The 24,300-nt window shown below is 37.5% G+C and overlaps 1 protein-coding gene across 1 annotated transcript in view; it reads left to right on the plus strand.

The window, feature by feature from the left end:
- Nucleotides 1–24,300, plus strand: part of RUNX1T1 (runt-related transcription factor 1; translocated to, 1 (cyclin D-related)) — a 190,902-nt gene that overhangs the window by 160,731 nt on the left and 5,871 nt on the right. The window contains 2 exon segments of the mRNA XM_006884595.1: nt 499–567; nt 14,399–14,589. Of these exon segments, the coding sequence (XP_006884657.1) occupies nt 499–567; nt 14,399–14,589 (260 nt within the window).

Here is a 24,300-nt window from a genome sequence, read left to right on the forward strand (position 1 = left end):
ATTCTGAATGCTAGGTTATAAGAAGTATGCCATTTTTAGTACATATATTAAGAAATACAGAAGACCTAGTTAGCTATGGATAAGACTTAACTTTTTACTGAGGAAGATTAGAATAGAGCTGTGTGTGCTTGTTTCATTGCTATAACTACCAATTTGACATTTTGATAGGAAAGCTACCGAGTTAAATTTTTCTTAAAATTATAGAAATTGCCAGAACATTTTGGAAAACAATTTCCATATATACAATGACATAGTTAAGATGCCCTGGCTCTGAGCACAAAAGATATTGCAGTCACTGACCTTCTGTTTTCTCTGTCCTCTAAATAACTGGCTTTGCTAATTTTGCTTATATTCTAGAGGCAAAATGATCAGTCTTTTAAAATTGTATTTTTGTAGAGAAGCCAGGAGAATGGGCATTGCTTGCTTCCGCCGTGTGAATGACACCACAGTGCTTACGGTGTGTTTCCTTTTCTCCGCCCCCTTTCCATCCTTCCCTAGACACACATCGGGAATTCCTTCACAGGCCTGCTTCTGGATACGTGCCAGAGGAGATCTGGAAGAAAGCTGGTAAGAATTGTTTAAAAACATGAGTTTAGTGTTCTGGCAGCTGTGTGCAGTTGTTAATGCAGTGGAGTGAAGAATGACAAGAAAGGACTTTACTGCTAACAACAACAACAATAAAACAAAACAAAACAAGAAAAACACCCTGCGAAACAAAACAACAACAAAAAAACTTGATTAATATTCTGAAGCCAAGCCTGATTAGAACATGAAATAGTTTTTATTTTAGCAGCATCTGCTAGTGCCACTATAATTGAGAGGCTGGCAATATTTCCATTATAAACCCCTACTTTTCAGGGGCTATAATGATTTCAGGCTGAAACTTGGCATGCAATTTTTTTTTCTTTTATGAAAAAAAAATCTGGTGCTTTATAAATTAAATTGCATACTTCAGCCTTTTCCTCTACATTCTTTAAAAAAATACATAGTTGTATGAAATCTTGTTGAGGCACTCAGTTTTACGGTTACAAGCAGTTTTTTTTGTTGGTTTTTTTTTTTTTTAAAGCCTCTGTGCTAAATATTCCATGATTAGAGCTACATAAATGACAAAATTGCTGAACTTCTAGTATTATTTCCTATGTACGCTGTCTGGTTTTTGTTATATCCTTGTCTGTGTTTTGTAGTTAGTTGTATGTGTAGTTAGTTGTTTGGCACCATGAACTTGCCAGTTACAAAGCTTACAAAGTTAAGGTCTGGGGGTAAATTGGTAGGAAACCAGCACTATAAACACTGAGCAAAGACAGAAAATAAAAACATGTTTTAATAAATAGAGATAATGTGAAAGACATTTAATGCATCTTTTGTGCTCCTATGGCTTCAAATATTCGTTTGTCAGGGTTGATAATCTGAGAAATGTCCACACTCAGATGGATAAAGATGGCAGCACTGACTAAAGTGGCAAAAGTGAGAGAATGACGGTTATCATTATCATTAATAATAATAAATAAATACTCTCTTGGTTTTGATTTAACTCATCTGTGTTCATATGCAATTTGTTGACTTCCTGACCATTTGGATTGCATTGTCTAAGAAATATATTTTTTTTTAAAGAACAATAATAGATTTAGAAATCTGAAAGCATCTAGATTTAGTGACTTAAATTTAGGAACAGAAAGATCTTGTGTTTATCCAATATGTAAATCAGTTAGCTTTGTTCAGTTATAACTGAAGCTACAAATGGAAATATATATGCACATTCACTTTCAGCTTTATAGTATAACCTGATTTGTAGGATCATTGTAATAAGATTTCCTAAGTAGACAAGAAGGAGCCCTGTTAGACACACAGTTAAGTGGTTGTCTGCTAACAGAAGGGTGGATGGTTCAGACTCACAGAGTGATTTTGAACTCACAGAGCCTATAAATATGTCTTTTAAAGGAAATACCATACATTACCTTTCAGGCAAAAGTTAGAAAAAGAAACACCTGGTGATGTGTTTTCACAAAAATTACAGCCAACAAAACTCTCTGTGGCAGTTCTACTCTGTTATGGGGCTGATAGGAGTTGAGAGTAACTTGATGTCACGCAGCAATAAGTGTGCTACTCCCAGGCTATGCAGGTGTATTGGGAGCTATCAATCTACATCTCCCTGTTGTTATGTGCCATCGAGTTGCCTGCGACTCATAGAGACCCTGTGTACAACAGCCCTAAACCCTGCTCTGTCCTGTTCCAATCTTATGGTCTCTGACACACCTACCCTCATTACCCAAGTAACTGAATCAATCCATCTCATCAAGGGTCTTCCTCTTCTGCACCATCCCTCCACACTCCCAAGCATGACGTCCCTCTCCAAAGACCTGCCCCTCCTTGAAAAATGTCCAGAGTATGTCAGAGCTTCAGAATCCTTGCCTCCAAGGAGCAGCCTGGCTTCACCCTCTCGGGGATGAGCCTGTTGATTTTCTTAGCAGTCCATGGTATATTCAGTACTCTTCTCCAACATCACAGCTCAAAGGCATCAATTCTCCTTCTACTGCCCCTTTTTTCTCCTCTCATAGCAGGGGTGGCATCCACTTCCTAAACAATATGCCTCTGAAAACTCTATGAACTTTGATAAATATCAGTAGTTGTAGAGGGGCTTCAGGCCTTTTGTTCGTAGGGTTGTTATGAGTCTTGCTCAACTCAGAGCAATCATCATCATCAACAACAACAACATATTTTTAAGCTGTCAGTGCAGGTATTTAAGGAAGATGTACAAACATTTGCCTTTTTGGACAATAGAAGATGACTTTATGTTGTTGGAGAGAGTCTCTTGCGTTTTCTCTTTCATATGTATTTAAGCTAAATTCTTGAGAATTCATAATGAAAAACTGATCACCAACTCTTGTAAAATCCAAATTCCTTCAGTGCTATTATCTCCTCAAGTCTTTGTTTTCCTATTAAATTAGAGTGAGTTTTTCTGAATATAAAGCCTTTGTTGTAAAGTCAACCTGAATAGCAGCACACAGAGGGCATAAGCAATTGGAAACAGACTCAAAACCAAATTATGTATTTTGCACTTAATCAGTAAACACACACACACACACACACACACACATACATACATACATACATCTACTTCGAAAGAACCATTAAATTTTGTCAAGTAAAATGTTCTTATTACTTTTATTCTTAAATAAATTGGTTGTTTTATACTGGTTTACTTACCAAGTTCCTATATCTTGTTTTTCACACTGGATCTTGCCCATTTTCTTTACCCACTTTTCCCTTTACCCTTCAAATTGTGCTACTCTATGATTACTATTATGCTAAGTGAACTAATTCAGTCCCATAAGGAAAAATACTATGTAAGACTATTATTGTAGAAATAGAAAGATTAACTAGTAAATTGTGTGTGAGGATCCAAGAGGGGGAGGGGGGTAGGAGCAGAGACACAAGGATGGGCAGGGTGGTAATCTTAGTACTGTTTAGGTGTACCTTTTACTTATATTAGGTCTTTCACCTACATAATGACTTGATAGTAATAGAGATCAAATTCATACTCTTCTCATAATGAAATCTTGTATCTACCTTTTAAAATAATGTTTTATTATTTTAAATGAGTAGATGCTAAGTTACAGAAAGTATTTTAAATACAAAGCACAGATGAGTGTCGTTAAGAAATAAAGCTTATTATAAAATTATGACTGCTTGTATTACTTCTCTTCTAAGTCCTCTTGAGAAGTCTTTGTAGTATACACAATGCTAAGGTATCTAACATGACAAGAACATCAAGGGCAGGATGTGACATCTGTGCTCAGCTTGTTACAATTTGAAAGGTTTCCTCCCAAGGACACTATCATTTGTTTTTGGCAACTGTTTTCTAAGGGAATAAAAAAAAGCCTACAAATATGTCTCTTAAAGAAAATATCATACATTACCTTTCTGGCAAAAAGTTAGATAAATAAAGTTTAAAGGATCTAAAAAATAATGAAGAGGCAGAAGTCCTAAAATATACCAGTGCATCTTTTTCACAGAACATTATGAGACTGTGTTTGAAAGTACATCAGATATTTATTTCTTTAATATGATTTCAAGGGTGCAAAATAAACTGCAAAATGTATTTTTAAAAATCTTCATAACATAGTAGGGAGCAAAGAGGTGAGGATGGGTGGGGTCGGGGCTGATTAATCATAAAGTTGCACAATTTGATGGGTTTGAGGGGATGGGTAAAGGAAATGGGAAAGATCAGGTGTGAAAAACAATGTACATGAACTTTGTAAGTAAACCAGTATAAAATAATTTTTAAAAAAAAACAAAAAAAAACCCTATCCTTGTATGGAAATCCAAAATCTCTATAAGCGTTCATTAAAATTAATTGAAAAAAAATTATTTTTAAAAAAAATTCCTATCCTCCAGATTCATTTTTTTCCATATTTTATTTCCATCTCTCATTTCTTCTCTTCATCCCTCCTTCTCTTTCTCTAATACATTCATAATTTTAGTATGTATTTGTCTGTATTTCCTGAAAATAAGGTTTATCTCTTACATATTTCCAGTACAGCTAACAAAATCAGGATATTAACTCTGATATAATACTATTATTTAATCTAAAGACCATATTCAAGTTTTGTCTGTTATCCCAATGATACAACATAGTAATGCATATTTTTAAAGATTAGAAATCATAATAGATGTTGAAAGCCACATACTTCCCCCCAAAAATAAGCCCAAAGTATTTTCTAAAGCAGAAACCAGGATATAAAAAAGCAGTTTTAAGTTATAAAGAAAGCTCTTTATAATTTGGAAAAAATCTAATGTAATGTTGGTTTCAAAATTGCAACTGATTTTTCCCCCCTAGTATTTATTTTTTTCCAAATGATCAGAGAATGTTTGCAGTTGGTAATAAATATTCAAGCACCTTGCAAATGTCCTACCAATTCTCTTTGCTGATCTGTGTATGCCTGTGGGATTAGAATAGGAATGCATAATTTAAATATAAATTGCCTGATTTGCATATACAATTAGTCAAGCTGCAGCTTTGATCGTAAGCAAAAATTATTGTCCTGTATTACCACTTAAATAGAATTTTAATTCACCTTGAATATTCAAACTAAATTAGACCCTGGCTGTATAGTTAGAAGGGCAGTGCTTCCCTGGTGCCCAGAGTCATTTATGATAGGTAATAAAGGCATCTCTTCACCTCCTGGTGAGGAAGATCCTGCAAGCTCTGTTTGCAGTACTGTGATTCAATCCACATTTTAAATGCATTCTCTTAAAGCAACCAACAAAGGCTTAACATATTTTAGTTAATATCTCCAGTCTGGATCTTGCCCTTATATTTTAGTTTATAAACTCTAGCAGATAGCTATCACAATGGAATGCAGTTCAGAAACTAGAGAAAAGAAAATGCTGCTAAGATTTCAAAAGTCTGGAAAGTGAATCACTAAGGGAGATCTGATGGTCCTCAAGTCATGCCCTATAGATGTGTGAAATAAACCACAGAAATTTAAGCAAATTTGGAGTTGCTTACATCTCTAATACTTTTAATCTTAAGTAAAACAATTTTATTAGGAATCTGTGTTTTTAATTAAACAGAACATTTAATTAAGGTGCTTTTAAAGTGGGTGAAACAATCAAGTGCAAACACTTGAATGAAACATGTCATAATTAGTTTTAATAGAGTGTTAATTGGTACTAGGTTTGCCAAGTTAATAATTACTGCTTATTAAATTTTCAATTAATCATTGTCATTTTACTTTGAATAAAGATGAAAATTAGATAAACTAATTCAGGGGGAGGATATTTTCCCTTGTTAATTAGAACAGTTAATTTTTTAAAATGGAAATTACTTGTTTTAGTTGTCAATCTTGTATTGTAGATTAGTCAAATCTTTGCACCCTTTCCAAAGTAAAAAATAAGGAGCTAATTTAACACCTCTCAGGTTTGTTCTTAGGGCTGATTGTTTTGACCTATTGTATGATTCAATTATATTTGCCCAGATCAACAGTTGGCCATACAAAACTTTTATATTTATATGCAGATTAAATAATTGTATGTCAGCTTAAAATATTGAAATGAGATGATTTTTAAAAATTCTTTTCCTTTAGTCTGCAAAGACTTATCCATATTACTCAGGAAATGACTTAAGGAAAAAAAGAAGCTGGATCATCAATTTCATCATTGATTTTCTTTAAAAGGTCTGCATTAACTTAATTGCTGTATGAATGACCTTTTCACTATTGTGTTGCATTTTTTAAAGTAATTTTAAATTTTATCCTATATACAAAAATATTGCCATTTCAAGATATAATCAATAAAAATGTACTGAGATGTTTTTACATCCTTGTGATCACACTAAACCTCTAAAATTGGCATTTAAAACATCTCAGTTCAGACCAGCCACATGTCAAAGTCTCAGTATCCCATGTGTGGTAGGTGGCCACCATTTTGGGTAGTATTGATCTAAAACCTAATTTGCAAGCATCTCTATCATATTTAGAAAGATCTACATCTTCCCCGCAGACACCAGCTTCTCAGCTGCAGACTAATGTGTGTCACCTGCAACATGGTTATGGTTCATCTGTAAATAAACCTGCAGCTTATTTACAAAGCCTCCCACCTCACCTACAAACAGCACCATGGAATGTACAAATCAGCATCTCAGAATGTCTGAATTTCATTGAAGACCTTTCACTGAGAGCATTTGGTCAGGGAACAGACAATAAATCCAACTCTTTACCTCTTCCTGCATTGTGTTTCTTTTACTGTTTTGTAGAAAATATACATAGAACTTTCATTTAATCTAAGGGGTTTTTTAATATACAATTTAGTGATGATGACTATTTTCTTTGGTGCAAACATTCTCACTGTCCTTTTCTACACTGTTGTTGTTATGTGCTGTCTGTCAAGTCTCCTGGGACACATAGCAATCCTATGTTCAACAGCTCTGAACCCTGCCTGATCCTGAGGCAACTTTATGGTCTTAGATACATCTACCCCCATTACCCCAGACACAGAATCAATCCATCTCATCAATGGTCTTCCTCTCTTGTGCTGTCACTCTACCCTCCCAATCATAATGTCCCTCTCTAAGGACTGTTCCCTCCTTACAACATGCCCATAGTATGTCAGATGGAGCTTCAAAATCCTTGCCTCCAAGGAGCAGCCTGGTTTGTTCTAGCAGTGCATGCACCACAACTCAGAGGTGTGAATTCTCTTTCTGTCATGCCTACTCCTTGTCCAGTTTTCTACACTGTGCCTTCCTCATTAACGGCTCACTGCCATTTAGATTCTTATGTTTGGAGTGGCTGTTGTGCTGATCTTATAGAGGTAGTTTATTTAATTGTGATTAGAGTGAATGTGAATTGGTTTTCCATTAAGTCATTCACACAAGATTTTATTTTATAACTTTAATTATACCCACCTCAATCACACTATGACCACTACCTCCTTGTAATTATCATTTCAGTTCCTCTTTCTGTCCTATCCCTTTCTACCTTCTGGGCTTTCTCTTTAGGCAAATACTGCTCTTTTGACCTTGTGTGATTGTTCTAAACTTTGAGTGGCTCCTTGGTGATGTTGGTCAGTCATCTTAAAGGCTTGTCTATTGTTTGGCTGAAGGTTAAGTCATGTGGTGAATTTCGTTCCAGATTCAAAGGGTGATTAAGGGACATGGTCTTAGATATTCCACCAGTCTTTAGTGGACCGGGAAGCCAGGCATTTTTATGTTTTTCAGTTTTGTTCCACATTTCCCCCAACTATATCCAGTATCTTCTGCAAAGGTGGGTATGTCAATCACACAGCTTTTTCCATTCAACCTTTAACAGGTTGAACTTATTTGCATTTGTAATAGTTACCCTAAAACAATGTGGATTTTTTTTTTCTCTCCACATAACTGTAAACCCCCTCTCCTCCCCTCACTCTTTCCCCTGTTAACATACTAATAAACTTGGACTCTACATGTTTTCCTTCCCATGTGATTTTTATATAAGTGCAATCACACAGTATTTTTCCTTTTGTAATTCAGTGGGATTTTTCAAGCCTGCATCCACTGTGTGATATGCAACGAGACTTCATTTCTCATAATGGCTGATAGTATTCCCTTGTGTATATATAGATTACATTTTGTATATCTGCTTATCAATTGAGGAATATTTAAGTTATTCCTATCTTTCAGCTAAGGAGCTCTGGTGTCTTAGCAGTAAGAAACTGAGCTCTAATTCCAAAGGCGTGAGGTTCAAACTCACCAGCAGCTCTGTGGGAGAAAGATGGTCATTTTCCTTCTGTGTGATGAATTGCCTCTGCACATCCACAGCTATGGGTCAGTTCCAACTTGATGGCGCACAATACCATCACTTTTTAGCTATTGTGAATAGTTGTAATGAAAACTGGTGTCCAAGAGTCTTTTTTGAGTCTCTGTTTTCAGGTCTCTTGAGTGAGTATCTAGGAGTGGAACTGCTAGGTCATGTGGTGAGTTTTTTTTAGTTGACCTTCCACCCTTACCTTAGGAACTGCCACATGGTTTTCTACAACAGCTGTATTATATTCTGTTTGTTGTGTTTTGTTTTCTTTCTTTTTTTTTTTTTACAAGCCATTCTTGTGGGAGTGAAATGGTATTTTGTTATTTTGATTTGCATTTTTGTGGCAATTAAGGATGCTGAACATCTTTTCATATATTTGGTGCCCTTTTGAATGTCGTCTTTGTTGAAATGTCTGAGTAATTTGCACCTGTTATTATTGGGCTACTTTTTTTTTTTAAGTTGTTGAAGTTTTGCATGTATTTTGGTTATTAGATTCTTGTCAGATACACAGTGTCAGAAGATACCTCACAATAGGCATCTTTCCTTTTAACTATTTTGGGAAAGTCTTTTGGTGAAAAAAAAGCTTCATTTTTATGAGCTCTCCTTTATTTATTTTCTCTTTTTTTGCTGTTTATGTTTTTATGTTAAAGGTAGGTTGCCTGACAGGATTTCTCAAATTGTTGTTTTTCTAAGAAGTTTCTGTTTTAACTGTGCATCTGGATCTTTGATCTATTTTGAATTTGGTTGTGTGTATGATGTGGGGCATGAGTCCCATTTGTTTTCCCTTGTGTATAAAATCAATTTCATTTATTGAAGAGATTCTTTCTTCTAAGTTAAGTTGACCCAGTCCTTTTACCAAAGAACATTTTATTTTGGGGTTCTCAATTTGATTCTATTAGTCTATGTGCCTATTGCTATAATAGCACCAGAATGCTTTGATTGCTGTAGCTGCATAATAGGTTTTAAAATCAGAGAACGTTAGTCTTTGCTGTGGATTGATTTATGCCCTCCCCAATAAATGTTGTAATTTTAATTACAGTCCCTCCTTTGGGAATTTGTTACATTAGCAAAGCAGGACTGGTGCTTTAAGTAATTTTTTTTTAGATATAAATAATAAATTAGCAAGAGTAGCGATGATTGGGTAAAGTAGATACCAAGCTACATGGAGACCTCTAAGAACAGGAAAGAAATAGAAAACTAACACCATTCTTCCAGAGCTAACAGAGAATTCTCTCCTCTAGAGCCATCAAGCTGATTCTGAACTTGCAACCTCTTCACTATGAGAAAAAAAAAGTATGTTTGTTAAAGCCATCCACAGTTAGTATTTCTGTTATAGCAGACCTAGATAACGGATACATATTTTATATTGGCAAAGAGGTATATACTTCACTAGAATAGACACCCACAATTTGAAAGCAGTTTTTGAATTTGGTGGTGAGGGGAGACTAAGAATTTGAAAGTATTCTAATGGCCTGTTGGTAAGGATTTGCACTGCCTATTCAAAGGCATGTGGTTCAAATCCACCAGCTGCTCTACTGGAGAAAAATGGACACTCTCGCCCTGTTTGAATTTTAGGCTCTGAAAGCCCACTTGAAGGTTACCTATGAGTCACTTGTGACTCAATAGCACATAATAGCAACAACAAAGTAAAAGGCTAAATTGCCTTGAAGTGGCTGTTGGCTCTCAAGGAAGTGAAGGGAGCTATAGAAAATGCTGTTATCTATGTAGAGAATGCATATTGCTCCAATAGAAGAATGTTGCTAGAAAGGTGACCATTAAATGTACTTAGGAAGGGACTTTCAAAGACAATAATGTGATCTTACAGTGGAGGAAGGGTGATACATTTTATGCAGTGAGAACTTGTCTGAATTGTGTTCAGATGTTTAATGGAATGTATGCTTATAAGTGATGAACTTGGATATCTGGCTGACACAATGTCTAAACAAGATATTAAAGGACTTATGGGGTTTCTCCTTGCTGCTCTTAGTAAAGTGTGAATGGGACTAGATGAACTTAAAAACCAACTGTGCAAAATGAAAATGAAAGTTTCTGAAAGATTTCAAAAATTTTGTTGTTTAGAGTGAGAATATATGTTTTACAATATTTACCAAGACTTGATTAAACAATCTTTAACTAAAGAGAGTAAACCTGTGACTAGCGGACCCAACCAACTAACACAACAGAAAACCTATCAACTCTGAGTGAAGAAACAGAGAAAAAAATTAAAGAGTACTTTCTGCCTGCCTCTTGGAATTCTCCAGGCAGTAAACAGAAGAGAGATATATAGATAGATACACAGAAGATATATGTATACAGAAGATATATGCAAACAGAAGATATATATATACACACACACACACACACACACACACACACTTTTCCCCCCCCACATAAATATATATTTAACCTCCAAGAAGGCAAACAGCTCAAAGTAAGCAGAACTCTTGACCATTGCAAGGGAAGCAAAGCTGCTATCTCAAAGGTTGGAACCATAACCTCTAGAATGTCAAAGAGTTACACAGAGTCAGATCATACCAAACTCAGTTATGGAGTGTGAGGTTACCATTCAGTTTAGCCAAGAAGGTGGGGCCACTGCCCAAAGGTGAGGGAAGGGATTGCCATACCCGAGGGTCAGAAGAATAGGATGTGTTAACTACTTAAATGGAGTAGAATAAGGCGACCTAAAGCCAAGGGTTTGGAGGAAGACTTTTTAATAACTTGAGTTATGAAGATGACACAGCTTTTCTTGCTGAAAGTGAGGAGGACTTGAAGCACTTGTTGCAGAAGGTCAAGGAACGCAGCCTTCAGTAGAGATTGCATCTCAATGTCAGGAAAACAAAGTTTCTTACCACTGGACAGATAGGCAACATCATGATGAGAAAAGATTGAAACTGTTAACTTCATCTTTCTTGGATCCAAAGTTAACACTCTTGGTACCAGAAGGCAGGAATTAGGAGACCCATTTCACTGGGAAAACCTGCAGTTAGGGACCTCTTCAAATTATTGAGGCATAATAATGTCAGTTTGAGGACTAAGGTGTGTCTTGATTGTGGCTGTGGTCTTTCTGATCACTTACTATGCATGTGACAGCTGGACAGTGGATAAGGATGATGGGAGAATTGATGCCCTTGATCTGTGGTGTTAGAGAAGAACACCGAATAGCCCATGGGTAGCCAAAAGAACAACAACAACAAAATATATCTTGGAGAGGGTACAGTAAGAGTGCTCTTTGGATGCAAGGATAATGAGGCCTCACATACTTTGGGCATGTTGCTAGGAGGGGCTGTTCCTTGGAGAGGGACATGATGGTTGGAAAGGAAGAGGAAGACTCAAAGCTAGGTGGATTGACACAGTGACTGCCACAATGGGCTCTAATGTGTCAGGAAGTGGGAGGATGGATGGCACAAGAAAAGACAGGATTCATATCTGTTGTTCCTAGGGTCACTATGAATCAACTCAACTGGAGGGCATCTAACAATAGCAACAAAGCAAAGGGAGCTCTGGTGATGTAGTGGTAAGAAACTGTACTGCCATCCCAAGGACACACAGTTCAAATCTACCAGCTGCTACGGAAAATAAGGATAGTCAGTCTTCTCCCGTGCAGTTAACTATCTCTGAAAACTTGCTGGAGGGTCAGCTATGGTCAGTTCTGACTCGATGGAACACAACAACAACAAAGCCAAGGGATCAAAGTTGTAGTTCCAGTGGGCCTGGAAGGTGTTGCTGAAGCACAGATCTGAGAAGCTTCCACCCAGAATCAAAGAGTGTGGCCAACACCCAGAGTCTGGAAGGCAGGACTATTGCCCAGATGGCCTCAGATAACAAGTATTTGGCAGTCTTGTGAAGTTATTGCTTAGTTTTTACTATCCTTTCTTTCCCTCCATTTTATAGCCTAGATTTCACAGGTAAAGAAGAATTTTACATGATAGAATACACCTTGATTTAGGTGATTCAGAAGACACTTAGAAAGGGAATTCAGATTTTTTTGGAGGATGGGAAGGGATGTATGTGTTTAACAAATGTTAAGGACATGGATATGAGAAGGCCAAAGAGTTAGCTGAATGTTATCTATTGAATATTGAATTGTGTTCCTACAAATAAATGCTACTGTTGGTGTCAAAAGTTAAAATCACAATGACAGATAGGTTGCCTTTGTTATGTTAATGAGACCCAATTAGTACTGGGGGGGGTATATTAAATCAATCTCTTTGGAGATAGAAAAAAGATTAAAGGATAGCGCAGAAGTAGAGACAGAGGAAGATAGATGCCATGACACCTGGTAATCTCTAAGGATCCAGGACACAAGCAGAAAAACAAAGATTTTTCTGCAGAGGCAACAAAGAGGGAGAAGTGGCCTTCTGAATTTGGACTTCATGCTTTTAGCAAAGTAACTACAGTTTGGTAAGTAAGCCATCTGTTTCAGTGTCTCTAGAGCATTAAAAAGCTCTGGTGGCATTGCCAGTTCAAAAGTATGCCGTTCAAATCCAACAGCAGAGGATAGATAGGCAGTCTGCCCCTGTGCAATTTACAGCCTCTGAAAACCCTTTGGAGGGTCTGTTCCGGATCAGTTCTGACCTGACGGGACTCAGCAGCAACACATAATTAAGACTTTGTTGTCTTTTATTTTCAATGTTTTATGTTCACTCAAACTTTGTTGTCATTTATTTTCAATGTTAAGTTATTTTGAGTCTTTAGTAATTCTGTATAAAATTGAAGATTTTCACTGAAAGGACAGATTGCTTTAAAGAGTAAGGATATTTTAGCAATGTTAAATCATCCAATCCATGAACATGGACTGTTTTTCCATGTATTTCATTCTCAATCTCTTTCACCAGTGTTATATAGGTTTGTTATTTGCTGTGGAGCCAGAACCAACCCATAGCTGACCCTCCAGCTAGTTTTCAGAATCTTTTAATGTCATAGGAGGAGATTGTCCATCCTTCTCCTGAGGAGTAGCTGGTAGATTTGCAATGTGTGCTGTAGGGATTGCAGTGCAGCTTCTTATCACCAGGCACCAGAGCCCCCTGTGTTTTAGTCTTCATTACATAAATCCTTTGTGTCCGTGGTTCTAGGTATTCTGTTCTCTTAAATGATATTGTAAATAAAATTAATTATTTCCCCAATGTTGTCAATGATATAAATATCTTTGCATTTATTCTTTTTGGGGTGCTTTGAGCTTCTTGGGTTTATAGATTGAGAAATTTTTCCATCATTGTTTCTTCAAATAATGTTTCTTTCTCTTATTCCCTTCTGGAATCCTGTGAGAGTCAGTCTGTTTGTCTGTCTGTCTATCTATCTATCATCTATCTCTTGTCTCATAATTTCATTAATTTTTACTGAGTCTTTTTGCACTTTTGTTTTCTTGCACTTCAGTGACTGTAATTTGATTTCTTTTATCCTCTAATTCACTGATTCATTCTTCTACCCTATTAATTTTTTATTTCTTCTATTGTGTAACTTCAGTTATTGCCCTTTTCAGTTGCTTTATGTCTTTTTTTTAGATCTTCATTTTATTCTTGTATGATTTTATTTTTTTAGCTTTTTATATATGTTTTCCTTTGGTTCTTTAGAATCAGGTAGAAGAAAGGATTTTCTAGAATTTGTGCTGCACTTTGATCAGAAAAAAAATGTTACTTGTTTACATATGTAGATAAGTAAAATCAATTCCTTTTTTTCCATTAAAAATTTTTCTCATGTGCTTTTATTTGTTCATATTAACTACCCTTGTAAATATCACAAGGAATTGTCTTACTCTGTGTGTCTGAATTATTTGCACAAGTTTCCTGCAGGGCTGTTTGGTGTTTGTTTTTGTTTGTTTGTTTGTTTGTTTGTTTTTTGCCCTTTTGACTACTCAGAATGATTTCTCATTGCAGTAGATTGATAGAAAATGGTAATTTAAAAAATACATTTCAGAAATCCACTTAATTGGAGGAAAGCTCTCACCTTTTGGTCTTCTAACTGAATTTTAAAAATCTGCTCATTTTTCAAACAGGATGGCCAGGTAATTTGGATGAGAGTCATGCATGTTCTGTAGTTTTCTCTGGAAAAGCTAGCAGTCTTGCATACCCGAGCTAACAGAAAGCTGTTCTTTCTTCTGCTTTGACGTGATGGGTGCACAGAGGAGGCGGTGAATGAGGTGAAGCGCCAGGCAATGACCGAGTTGCAGAAGGCCGTGTCCGAGGCTGAACGGAAAGCCCACGACATGATCACGACAGAGCGGGCCAAGATGGAGCGCACGGTGGCTGAGGCCAAGCGGCAGGCGGCGGAGGACGCGCTGGCGGTCATCAACCAGCAGGAGGATTCGAGCGAGGTAAGGAGGGGGCCGGGGCTGCTTCATCGAGGGGGCAGCTATGACCTGCTCGCTTGGTTCCAGAAGATCATAAATGAAAACTGAGCTTGGACTTTGTCCAGGAAAACCCAAGCAAAAGCAACCACAGTAGATTCCAGGGAGCTCTGGTGGATGGAGTAGTAGGTAGCGAGTTTTGCTGTTAACCCAAAGGGGGTACCTCTGTCTTTGAATCCACCACCCATTCTTGGGGGGTCGGAGGAAAGAACATTTTAGATAACACAGTTTGGAAACTTGGAATTGACTGAGCACTGACCAAGTTGTGCTTCTTAAAGATTTAGAGGGAAAACTTTTTGCTAAAAAGGAAAGGAAGGAAATTGGGTAAAAATGTTTGGTAGGAAGCAAGTTAAATGGAAACTCTTACAATTTTTTGACAGGATTTAGAAACTGAAAACTACATATGAAGTGTGTGTGTGTGTGTGTGTGTGTGTGTGCGTGCGTGCGCGCGCGCGCAAATGTATCCGTGCCAGCATATATGCATGGCTCTTGTCTAACAGAAGTGATTTCAGAGACACTGTTAAGGTGACGTCTCCAAAGACATTGCATTACACGAGTTTGAAGCCATTTCTTTAACTGCTGTTTCTTTAGAGTCTGAGTTTTGGTGTTATTTCTGGTAAGCATTAACATGGTTGTATCAAACATAGCCTAACATTACTGCCAGAGATTCTACTTAATACTACTCTAGCCTAACTCGGATCCACACACATGTAACCGACATGGCCTTTCCACAATGATCTGGAATGTAAGTAAAACACAGCATATAAGTGCATACATTTTCAATTGTAGTTTATGCATTCAGAGCAATATAGCAATGATCTATATTAATCAAGACAGCACCAGAGTCTCCTCACCCCTAAGTATGTTTAGATAGAGGGCTACAATTAGTGACTCACACCGAGCTGACCTAGCAAAAGCATGAACTGATAAATCAATGCTCTACTAGAATACATATCTGTAATTTGTGAGGGAGAGTAAAGATTTAATTTGAACCAGGCTTCTCTGTAGATGAAAGACCCTGCGGGAATCACTAGATGCCCAGAGTTTCTATTTAATGTGTAGCAGATGAATAACAAGGGGACAAAAGGAATTGATTTTCAACATTTGAAAGTTTCTTGGAAAATAGGGACAAAGGGAAGTTTATCTACCCTTTAACTGCTGACTTTCCATTGTTGAATTAAACCAGACATAAGTTCAATTTTATTGGCATTTTGCTCCTAAGATATTTTAAGGACCTTGTATTGTGTGTGTAGGTTATTTTTAAATTTTTTTTTTAATTTATGATCATTTTTGCAAAGACCTTGTCATGCTCTATTTAAGATAACAATATTGTGTGCCACAGTTTTGCCATCATTAAAACATTATCACTTTAACATGAACATTTTAGGGCTGTTAGACTATGTTAGAAGTATTTTGTAGGTCACTAAATTCTAAAGATAAATCTTTAAGAAGAAATTGTGAATTAAATACCTTTATCTTTATAGTCTGGTAGTAGCATGTGTCTATCTATATTTCTTGTACCTTGATTCCTAAAACCTGTGTAGAAAGATATATGATCTTGACACCAATGTTTAACGTGAGCAAAACATTTAGTGTATCAAATAGGGGTTAGGATAAATAGTAGACATAATGAAATAATCTATGAGCGATCTTTTTTCATTCATGTACACTGTGCTTTATGCAATCATTCATTTCAATATGTTTCATACAATTATTCATATATATCATATTCCATATAATTGATTACTGTTGAGCTAAGCCTGTTACTACCCTGTCTCCTCGAGTGTTCATTGAATCTTTTCTTTTCCTTCACAAAGTGTCTCTCTTTTTCTCTCTCATACACACACACATATCCACCTACCAAACTCTGCTATTCTCCTGATTCTTACCCTTGCATCTTTAAGGTAATTGTCTACAGGTTTTTGTGGGTTTTTTTTTTTCTCTTTGCTTTCTTTCTATTTGGTTTTCCTTGGAAAATTGATCTTTATTTACATGGTTGCACTTTAATATTATTTTCCATGACACTTTCCTAAGAGATTTAAAGCTGGTTGTGTTAGAGGAAAACTTTTGGAATTCAGAGACCAGATTTAGGTCCTGACTCCATCATCTCTTACACACTAGCTGGCCTTGAAGGAATCACTAAACTTCTTAAAGCTTTAGTCTTACCATGATTGAGAACTTAGTAAATATGCTTCTTACAGTCAAAGGTTTAAGTACAAAATTATAACTTGAAGAGACACGATAATGTTAACATTTTATAGGTAAAAAAAAAATAAAAATGGAGACTCATTCAAGTTAATTGAGTAGACCCAAGTTACAAAACTATTTAAAAACAGAATCGAAACTTGAGCTCCCAGTTTGCTCTTAGTCATTATATTGTTATTTCATAGGGATCATCAAGGTAATTTTTTATTAGATTGTTAAAGAAAGGCAACTTAATTATCTAGAGTCTTACCTCCATTCCTTTTGAACTGAAAGGCAAGTTTTAAGATGATGGAATTACGCAGACTCCCCTCCCCACCACTCTGCCCCCCAAAATGTAGTTATTATATGTAGCTGTTTTCCTCGAGAATACAAGAGGGAAAGAGGAAAACAAGATTTCACTAGAGTGAAATGAAAATGACTTTAAATTGTATATAAATCTGCACATATTATAAAAGTTATTTCAAACCAATAGAAACTAAATGTTAAAAATGCATATAAATATATATTTTCTTCCATGTATAGTGCCCAGCAAATAAAAGAATTCATTGTATTTTAATAACTTAGTGAGTTGACAGAGAAATGTCATGAATCCTTCCTAGGTATGTCCCAGGATTGACCCTGTGTAGCATGGTGGGATCAGCCTATACCTTTTGCCAAATTGATGGCATAAATTTGGAGTTTTTAGTTAAGAAGTCTTTGCTCTTTATTTCTGAGGGAACTGCATTGTTTTTCTGCAGCCAGCCCTCCCTCACTCTCAGGATTGAGCACTTTTTAATAGGAACAGCCTGTAAAAGCCACCTCAACCGTGCAGGTTGAAGTAACCAAGTCTAGAACACATTCTGTTTCCTTCCCAAACAGTCCTGCTCAAGTTCTGACATTCCTGGGCTAGAGTGCAACTGTTAGTAGATGCCAATGTGTTGATCCCAGTGCTTAATGGAGCAAAAGGCTTTCTAGTCCTTCATCATGTCCACATTGATTGTAAATCAGGCTGGATCATTGTAATCCAGAAGATTCTCATAGCTTGCTTTTTCAGAAGTACTTTGATGGGCCTTTCTTTCTAGTCTGCCTTAGTGTGAACACTCTGCTGAATCCCACTGATCATCATAGCAACATTCAAGCCTCCACTGATGGGAGGGGTAGTGGCTGCATGTGAAGTGAACTGCCTGAGAATCAAACCTGGGTCTCCGCTATAGAAGGGGATAATTGCACCACTGAACCTCTGTGGTGCCCAGTGACCCAGCTAATCTGCAGAGATTGCGTGACCTAGTGGCAGGAAGCTGTGCTGTATTCCCAAAGGCATACGTTTGAATTTACCAGCTGTTCCATGGGGGAAGGATGGACAGTCTCCTCCAGTGCAATTAACTGCCTGCTGGAGGGTCACCTATTGATTCCGACTTGACTGTATACAACAACAACAACATGACTTTATACTTTAGGAATTTTGATGAATATAAGCCATTCAAGCTCAAATAAGGGCAACAAATCATTGTAGATTAGAAATCTTATAATTGCTTATTATTTGCTTAGGAGAAATAAAAGGGCTCTCCAGCATGGTAATTGGTTGAATTAAAAAACAAAATAGATATTAAATGTAAGACTAATTGATCTTAAAACTACACTCACAAAGTAATAGACATCCTAACATAAGCACATGTTTATGGCCTGCCAGGGAGGTTTGCTTGATTACTAATAACCGAGCATTCATCTACTCTTTTACCACGTACTGTGAGCATCTACACCATGTCAGGGATAGTGCCAGTAACTGAGGCTACAGTGATAAATAAGGTGGACATAGTTTTATTACTACACTTTATGAAAAGAGTCAAATAGTTAGGAAGGGTATAGGACAACACCTATAAGAATCATAATAAAGTTTAACTTGAAAGTTTATGGATAAAAAGGATATTTTCACTGACACTTAGAATAAGGGATCCCTTCATGATTCAGAGCAGAGAAGAGGAGGAGAAATGGTCAAGGACATTTTCACAAGGCTTGAAAGCAATGGCTATGTGACTGGAGGACATTTTTAAAGGGTCATGATTTAAGTGATCATTTAAAGGCTCATTTTTAAAGGCTACAGTGTAGAGGGATTAGAGGAGGCAAAAGGAAGAAACAGTTTGCTTGCAGTTGTTGTTGTTTACCATGAGTCAGAACCAACATATAGCAGACCCTCCAGCAAGTTTTCAGAGACAGTAAATTGCCCTGGAGATTGTCCATCCTTCTCCTGTGGTGGATTCGAACCATGTGCTTTTGGGATTACAACGTTTCTTACCACTGGACCACCTTTGCTTCAGTAGTCCTGGAGAAAAATGAGTGAGGACAGAGCTTGGATGAGGGTGGCAGTACTGAAGATGGAGAAAATGTCTTGTGCAGCTAGAAGCAAATGAGAATTGCTAGGCCTTGGTGACTGCTTAGCTTTAAGAAAAGGAAGAGAAGACCCTCCACCAGTTTTTCAGTGCACATAAACCAGACTTGCTAGCAAAGCCTTAATGCTTTCTTGCTTTGCTTTGCCTAGACCATATGTGAGGATTTTGGAGAGAGCTGACCCATGCTCATTTCCTTTTGTATAAAAAAATACAAATTAAAAACTCAAATCAGTTATTTAATTCAGCAACACAGATAAATATTTTCTGTGAATTAGGGAGGATAACGGATAAAGATTTAAGAAGTCAGCCTATTTAATGTGAAAGTATAGCACATTGTAGTGTGTGCACATTGTTTGAAAGATAGGACTCAGTGTGACCACACATTCCAGTGAGTGAGGCCATTCCCAGTTCTACCTGTTGTTCCCATATAATTATGAAGAGTTCCTCTTTCATTTTCAAGTATCTTGGCTTGGGAAATAGTTTATGTAGTTACACCACTAAAAGCTGAATTCAATTGATGAGATGGTCCTTTATTGCGAGAAGAATTCAGCAGTAGAAGGTACGGTGGCAAAATCCATGAAGACTCAGAAGACTGGAATTCTGACTCCAGCTCAGTTACTATTAGACTATTACAGGGGCCCTTAGACATTCATTTCACTCCTGTCATTGCTATTCTTAAGGGATAGGATGATATTTGCTTATCTTACAGGACTGTTTAGAAGATGTATTTTTAATCACTGTCTTAATTTGAGGTACCTTAAGAGGTAAAATGCAAGAGATTTTATTATCTGTTTTATTATCATGTATCTTTATTACAAGCTATACCAAGTGTTTCCCTCCCTTTATTTGAAGCCACATCATACGATAACCAACTACCCATACCTTGCTCATGTAAAGGGTGGATTCTTAGAATTTTCAGTTGACAACATATAGATGGTTAATGTAAATGTAAAATTACTCTTTTAGCTCTTCCATACTTTAAGTCTTTATGAAGGAACTTAGATTTTAGAATCAGAAGACCTAGAGTTCTCAGTCTAACGATGCTATTCATATGTTGCTTCTGAAATTTGTTTGCTTGCTTGCTATTATAATTGCTCGTAGCTCTGAATTCTTACCTCTGTGATTTTTGAAACTTAGCATTCCTATTTCTGTCTTCAATTTTCCTTGCTGTGAAATGGAGCTTATATTATCGTTTTTCTTAGAAAAGCCAGTGGCTCTGGAAAGTGGACAGTAAAGGAGAGAAAAGTTGTAGAAATAAAGAGTTGAAAACTTTTCATACAACTCAAACTCATCGTCATTGAGTCTGAATCAACTCAGGGTTACTGAGGCTGTAAATCACATGGGAAGAGATTGTCCATCTTTTGCCCCCAGAACCACTGGTGGACTTGAACCCCCAGAGGGAAGTGTCCTTTGAGCCACTGGTGGACTTGAACCACCAGTAAGGATTGTTCTGTGGGTTAGCAGCCCAACTGACTATGAACTATGCCACCAGAGCTTGCTTGAAAACGTTTAGTCCGAGAAAACAAAAGGTGCAAGGCTTGGACGCAGGAGTGAGTAGCATGTAGGGGTTCTCTGTAGATAAGAGAATTTATTATCCAAATGGAGGTTACCTGTCAGCGTAAAAGGGGGTGTTTTGTGCCATGACAGACCATGCCTGTAAGTCTGGGCTGCTTCCATGCACTACAGAACCTGTGGTCAGCACGAATTCATTTTTCCTAATGTGACATAAGATCTACAATGAATATTTGACCTACGCTTGTAGGTACAAACATTTTCTATAGTTGAACTCATTGTCTTCCTAGATCAGTTCTGATAAGGTAGAGATTGTTCTTTTCTTCATTTGCTTACAGCGTGCAAAGCCTTTTAAGGGTTTAGGTAACTTAAGATCTCAGCGTTGGAAAGTTTGAGCTGGATCTCAACTCAGTAGGGAGGGTTTTTGGGGGGGCAATTTTGTTTGCCCTTTCCTTGGAATAATTTTTGTTTGGAGTTGTTGTGTACCGAAGAGTCAGAACGGACCCACAGCTGACTCTCCAGCAAGTTTTTCAGAGGTCATTAATTGCATGGGAGGAGGTTGCGCTCCTTCCTTTAGTGGAGCAGCTGGTGGATTTGAACCATGTGCCTTTAGGATTGCAGCATAGCTTCTTGCCACTAGGCTGGGAGTTTGGTTTTTTGTTTTCTTTTTAAACTCTGTATATATCTATTTCCTTATAGGATTTCTTTCAGATTATTTAGAATTAATTTTCTATTTTTCTATGAATTTCAATAGCACTGATTGCTGTTAACAGTTAGAAGTGATACTGGATTAGAGAAGACACCTTAGTATCAGATGCATGCTTGCTCCTTTTGTCATATGTTCTGTATTCCATCAATAAAGTAATCCAGCATTAGTGTAAATCAAAAAGTGTTTCACCATATATCCTGCCACCTAAAACTGCTTTAATGTTTCCATTGTCATTTGCAGTCTTTGAAGACATAAATAGTTTTGGGTTGGTTGTGTTTTTTTCTTAGTGAATGCTGTCAGATTTGGGCTATTTCTAAAGAACATGTTATAATAGTAGGGTTTGGTTTGTTTGGGGTTTTTTTTTTTCCAGATTCTGTTTTTCTAATCAGAAAAAAGTTGAGATAATGTTTCTGTGACTCACTTCACAATCTGAAAATCAGCATAAAGGAAATCATGCTGTTAGAGACAAGAGAATTGCTTGGATGAGATAAAGCATTAAGGATACTTGACGTGTAGCTGTGACATTCACAATAATTTCCATGGCTGTAGACACTCTTGTATTTAAAACCTTCGACAAAGGGGACGGTTGCATTCAGACTTGGGCTCCTCATCTGATTCACAAGTTCCTTTGTCAACTTTGGTCAACTGCATTTATTTCCGTTTTTCAGATAAGAAAGAGAATGTACTTTATGTCAAAAAGGGAACTTATCATCATGAATCGGAAAAGAATATAAGGTGCCATGAGCCTCAGGAATAAAATTTGCAATGAAATGTGATTTGAATTTTCTTCCCTATTGTGTTGTGATGATCTAGTGGTAGGAAGGTGCCCTGCCAGCCTAAGGCATGCGGTTTGAATCTTCCAGCCACTCCTCAGAACGGTGGCCATCCTCCTCCCTTTTGATTTATATCCTCTGAAAACCTGCTTGAGTGTCAAATATGAGTTGTCCCAACTCGAGGGCACATAACCACAACAGCAACCTTGTGGTAATTAATTCACCAACATCATTCCTTAGAGTGTAGAAAGGAAATCCCATACATTTATACAGACATATTGTTGTTGTGTTGTTATGTGCCGTCGAGTCATTTGCAACTCATAGCGACCCTATGTACAACAGCCATAAAGCCTGCTCTATCCTGTGCCAATCGCATTGCCCCTGACACACCCATCCTGATTACCCCAGTCACTGAATCAGTCCACTTCATAGAGGGTCTTCCCGTTCTGTGCTGTCCCTCTACCCTACCCAGCATGATGTCCCACTCCAAGGACCTGTCTCGCCTTACAATATGTCCAAAGTATGTCAGACGAAGCCCCAGAATCCTTGCCTCCAAGGAGGAGCCTGGTTTAACCCTCTCTAGGATGGATCTGTTTGTTTTCTTGGCAGTCCACGGAACATTCAATACTCTTCTCCAGCACCACAGCTCAAAGGCGTCAATTCTCCTTCTATCCTCCCTAGTCATTATGCATTTAAATTCACACACATTCATGTACATATTATCAGGGAATATTTGCTTGAATGTAAAAATCACGAATTGAAAAATGTAAAATTAGATTAAGCCATTGGCTGCCTTTCTTCCTGTCCTTATGCATGCACTCCTGGGTACTGTACTGGGTATAACAGGAAGCTGAGAAGTTTATGTAGATCAGAGAATTCACTCACAGGTATCTGCACACTCTACTTACTGTTCCTTGGACGGTTACTGTGCAGGTGTCCATCTTAATAGATTTGTTATAGCAATCACAGCGAAAAATATTAAGAGGGATTGTCATCTTTTTTCTCCCCCTCTTCCTAATGAAAAACACCTGAACTCAATGCCGTCATATAGGTGTCACCTCATAACTTCATTTAGTTTGTTGTTGCTGTTTTGTACCATTGAGCTGGAACCGGCCCATAGCTGACCCTCTGGTGGGTGTTAATGACACGGGAGGAGATTGTCCATCCTTCTCCCGGGGAGCAGCTGGGGCCCTCTAACCACTCGCTTTCAGGATTTCAGTGCAGCTTCTTGCACGAGGCCGCCAGATTTTTTTTTCTAAGGCTGTAAATCACACAGGAGGAGATTTCTGTCTTTCTCCCATGGAGCTTCTGGTGGATTTGAACTACCAGAGAGGGATAGGCTTTAAGTTAGCAGCACAATTCCTTATACTCTGTGGCACCAGATCTCCCTGTTTTCTAATGAACTTTCCAAAATGAAGGTGCAATTTGGAGTTGTCTAGTAGTCATACACCCCTACACCCCCATTGCATTGTAGTGTTGAGAGCAATTTCATGGACCTCCCCGCTGCACCCTGCATCAACCCACTTTACATTCCTTTTTGTTGTACCTTCCTACAGCTGAAGGTGGGTTTTGTTCCAGTGGAGGGTGGCAGGTGAATGGGCTCTAACAACTTCGGAATGAAACTAGAGGTAAAACTATCTTTGAATCCTGGAGCTGAACCAGGGAATACTCGGCAAAAAAAGCCTCAATTCCCAGCAGCTCCATTACCCGCAACATCTGTTTCTGTAGTTGGCACAATTCCACCTTTTTATTTGTAAAATTGTTCCCATCTTTGAAAACACTTTAAAAAATAAAGAAGTCCCCATTCTGTCTCTTTTTCCACTCCCCAACACATGCATTTGTAATTACCTGGTTTAGTCTGTGTGTTTAATCAGTTTAAATTGAGAATGTTGTGTACATCTGATTTCAATCTGAAGGAGCCATTGAGTATTGGCCAGTTAACTGCCCTGTGTCTGCCAAAATGAGCCGCTGCCAGAAAAAAGGATAGGACTCACACCAGGGTATTTCCTAAAGAAGCCACTTGACTCAGATTAGATGTTTAATTTCCTTAAAATATTGTTTTGGATTTAAGTCTCTATTCGCTAATTGGGATTTTCTGATGTAATTTAGGAAT

Source organism: Elephantulus edwardii, unplaced genomic scaffold (assembly GCF_000299155.1).
Source record: "Elephantulus edwardii isolate Elephantulus edwardi_28Jun2011 unplaced genomic scaffold, EleEdw1.0 scaffold00036, whole genome shotgun sequence".
Lineage (NCBI taxonomy): Eukaryota > Metazoa > Chordata > Mammalia > Macroscelidea > Macroscelididae > Elephantulus > Elephantulus edwardii.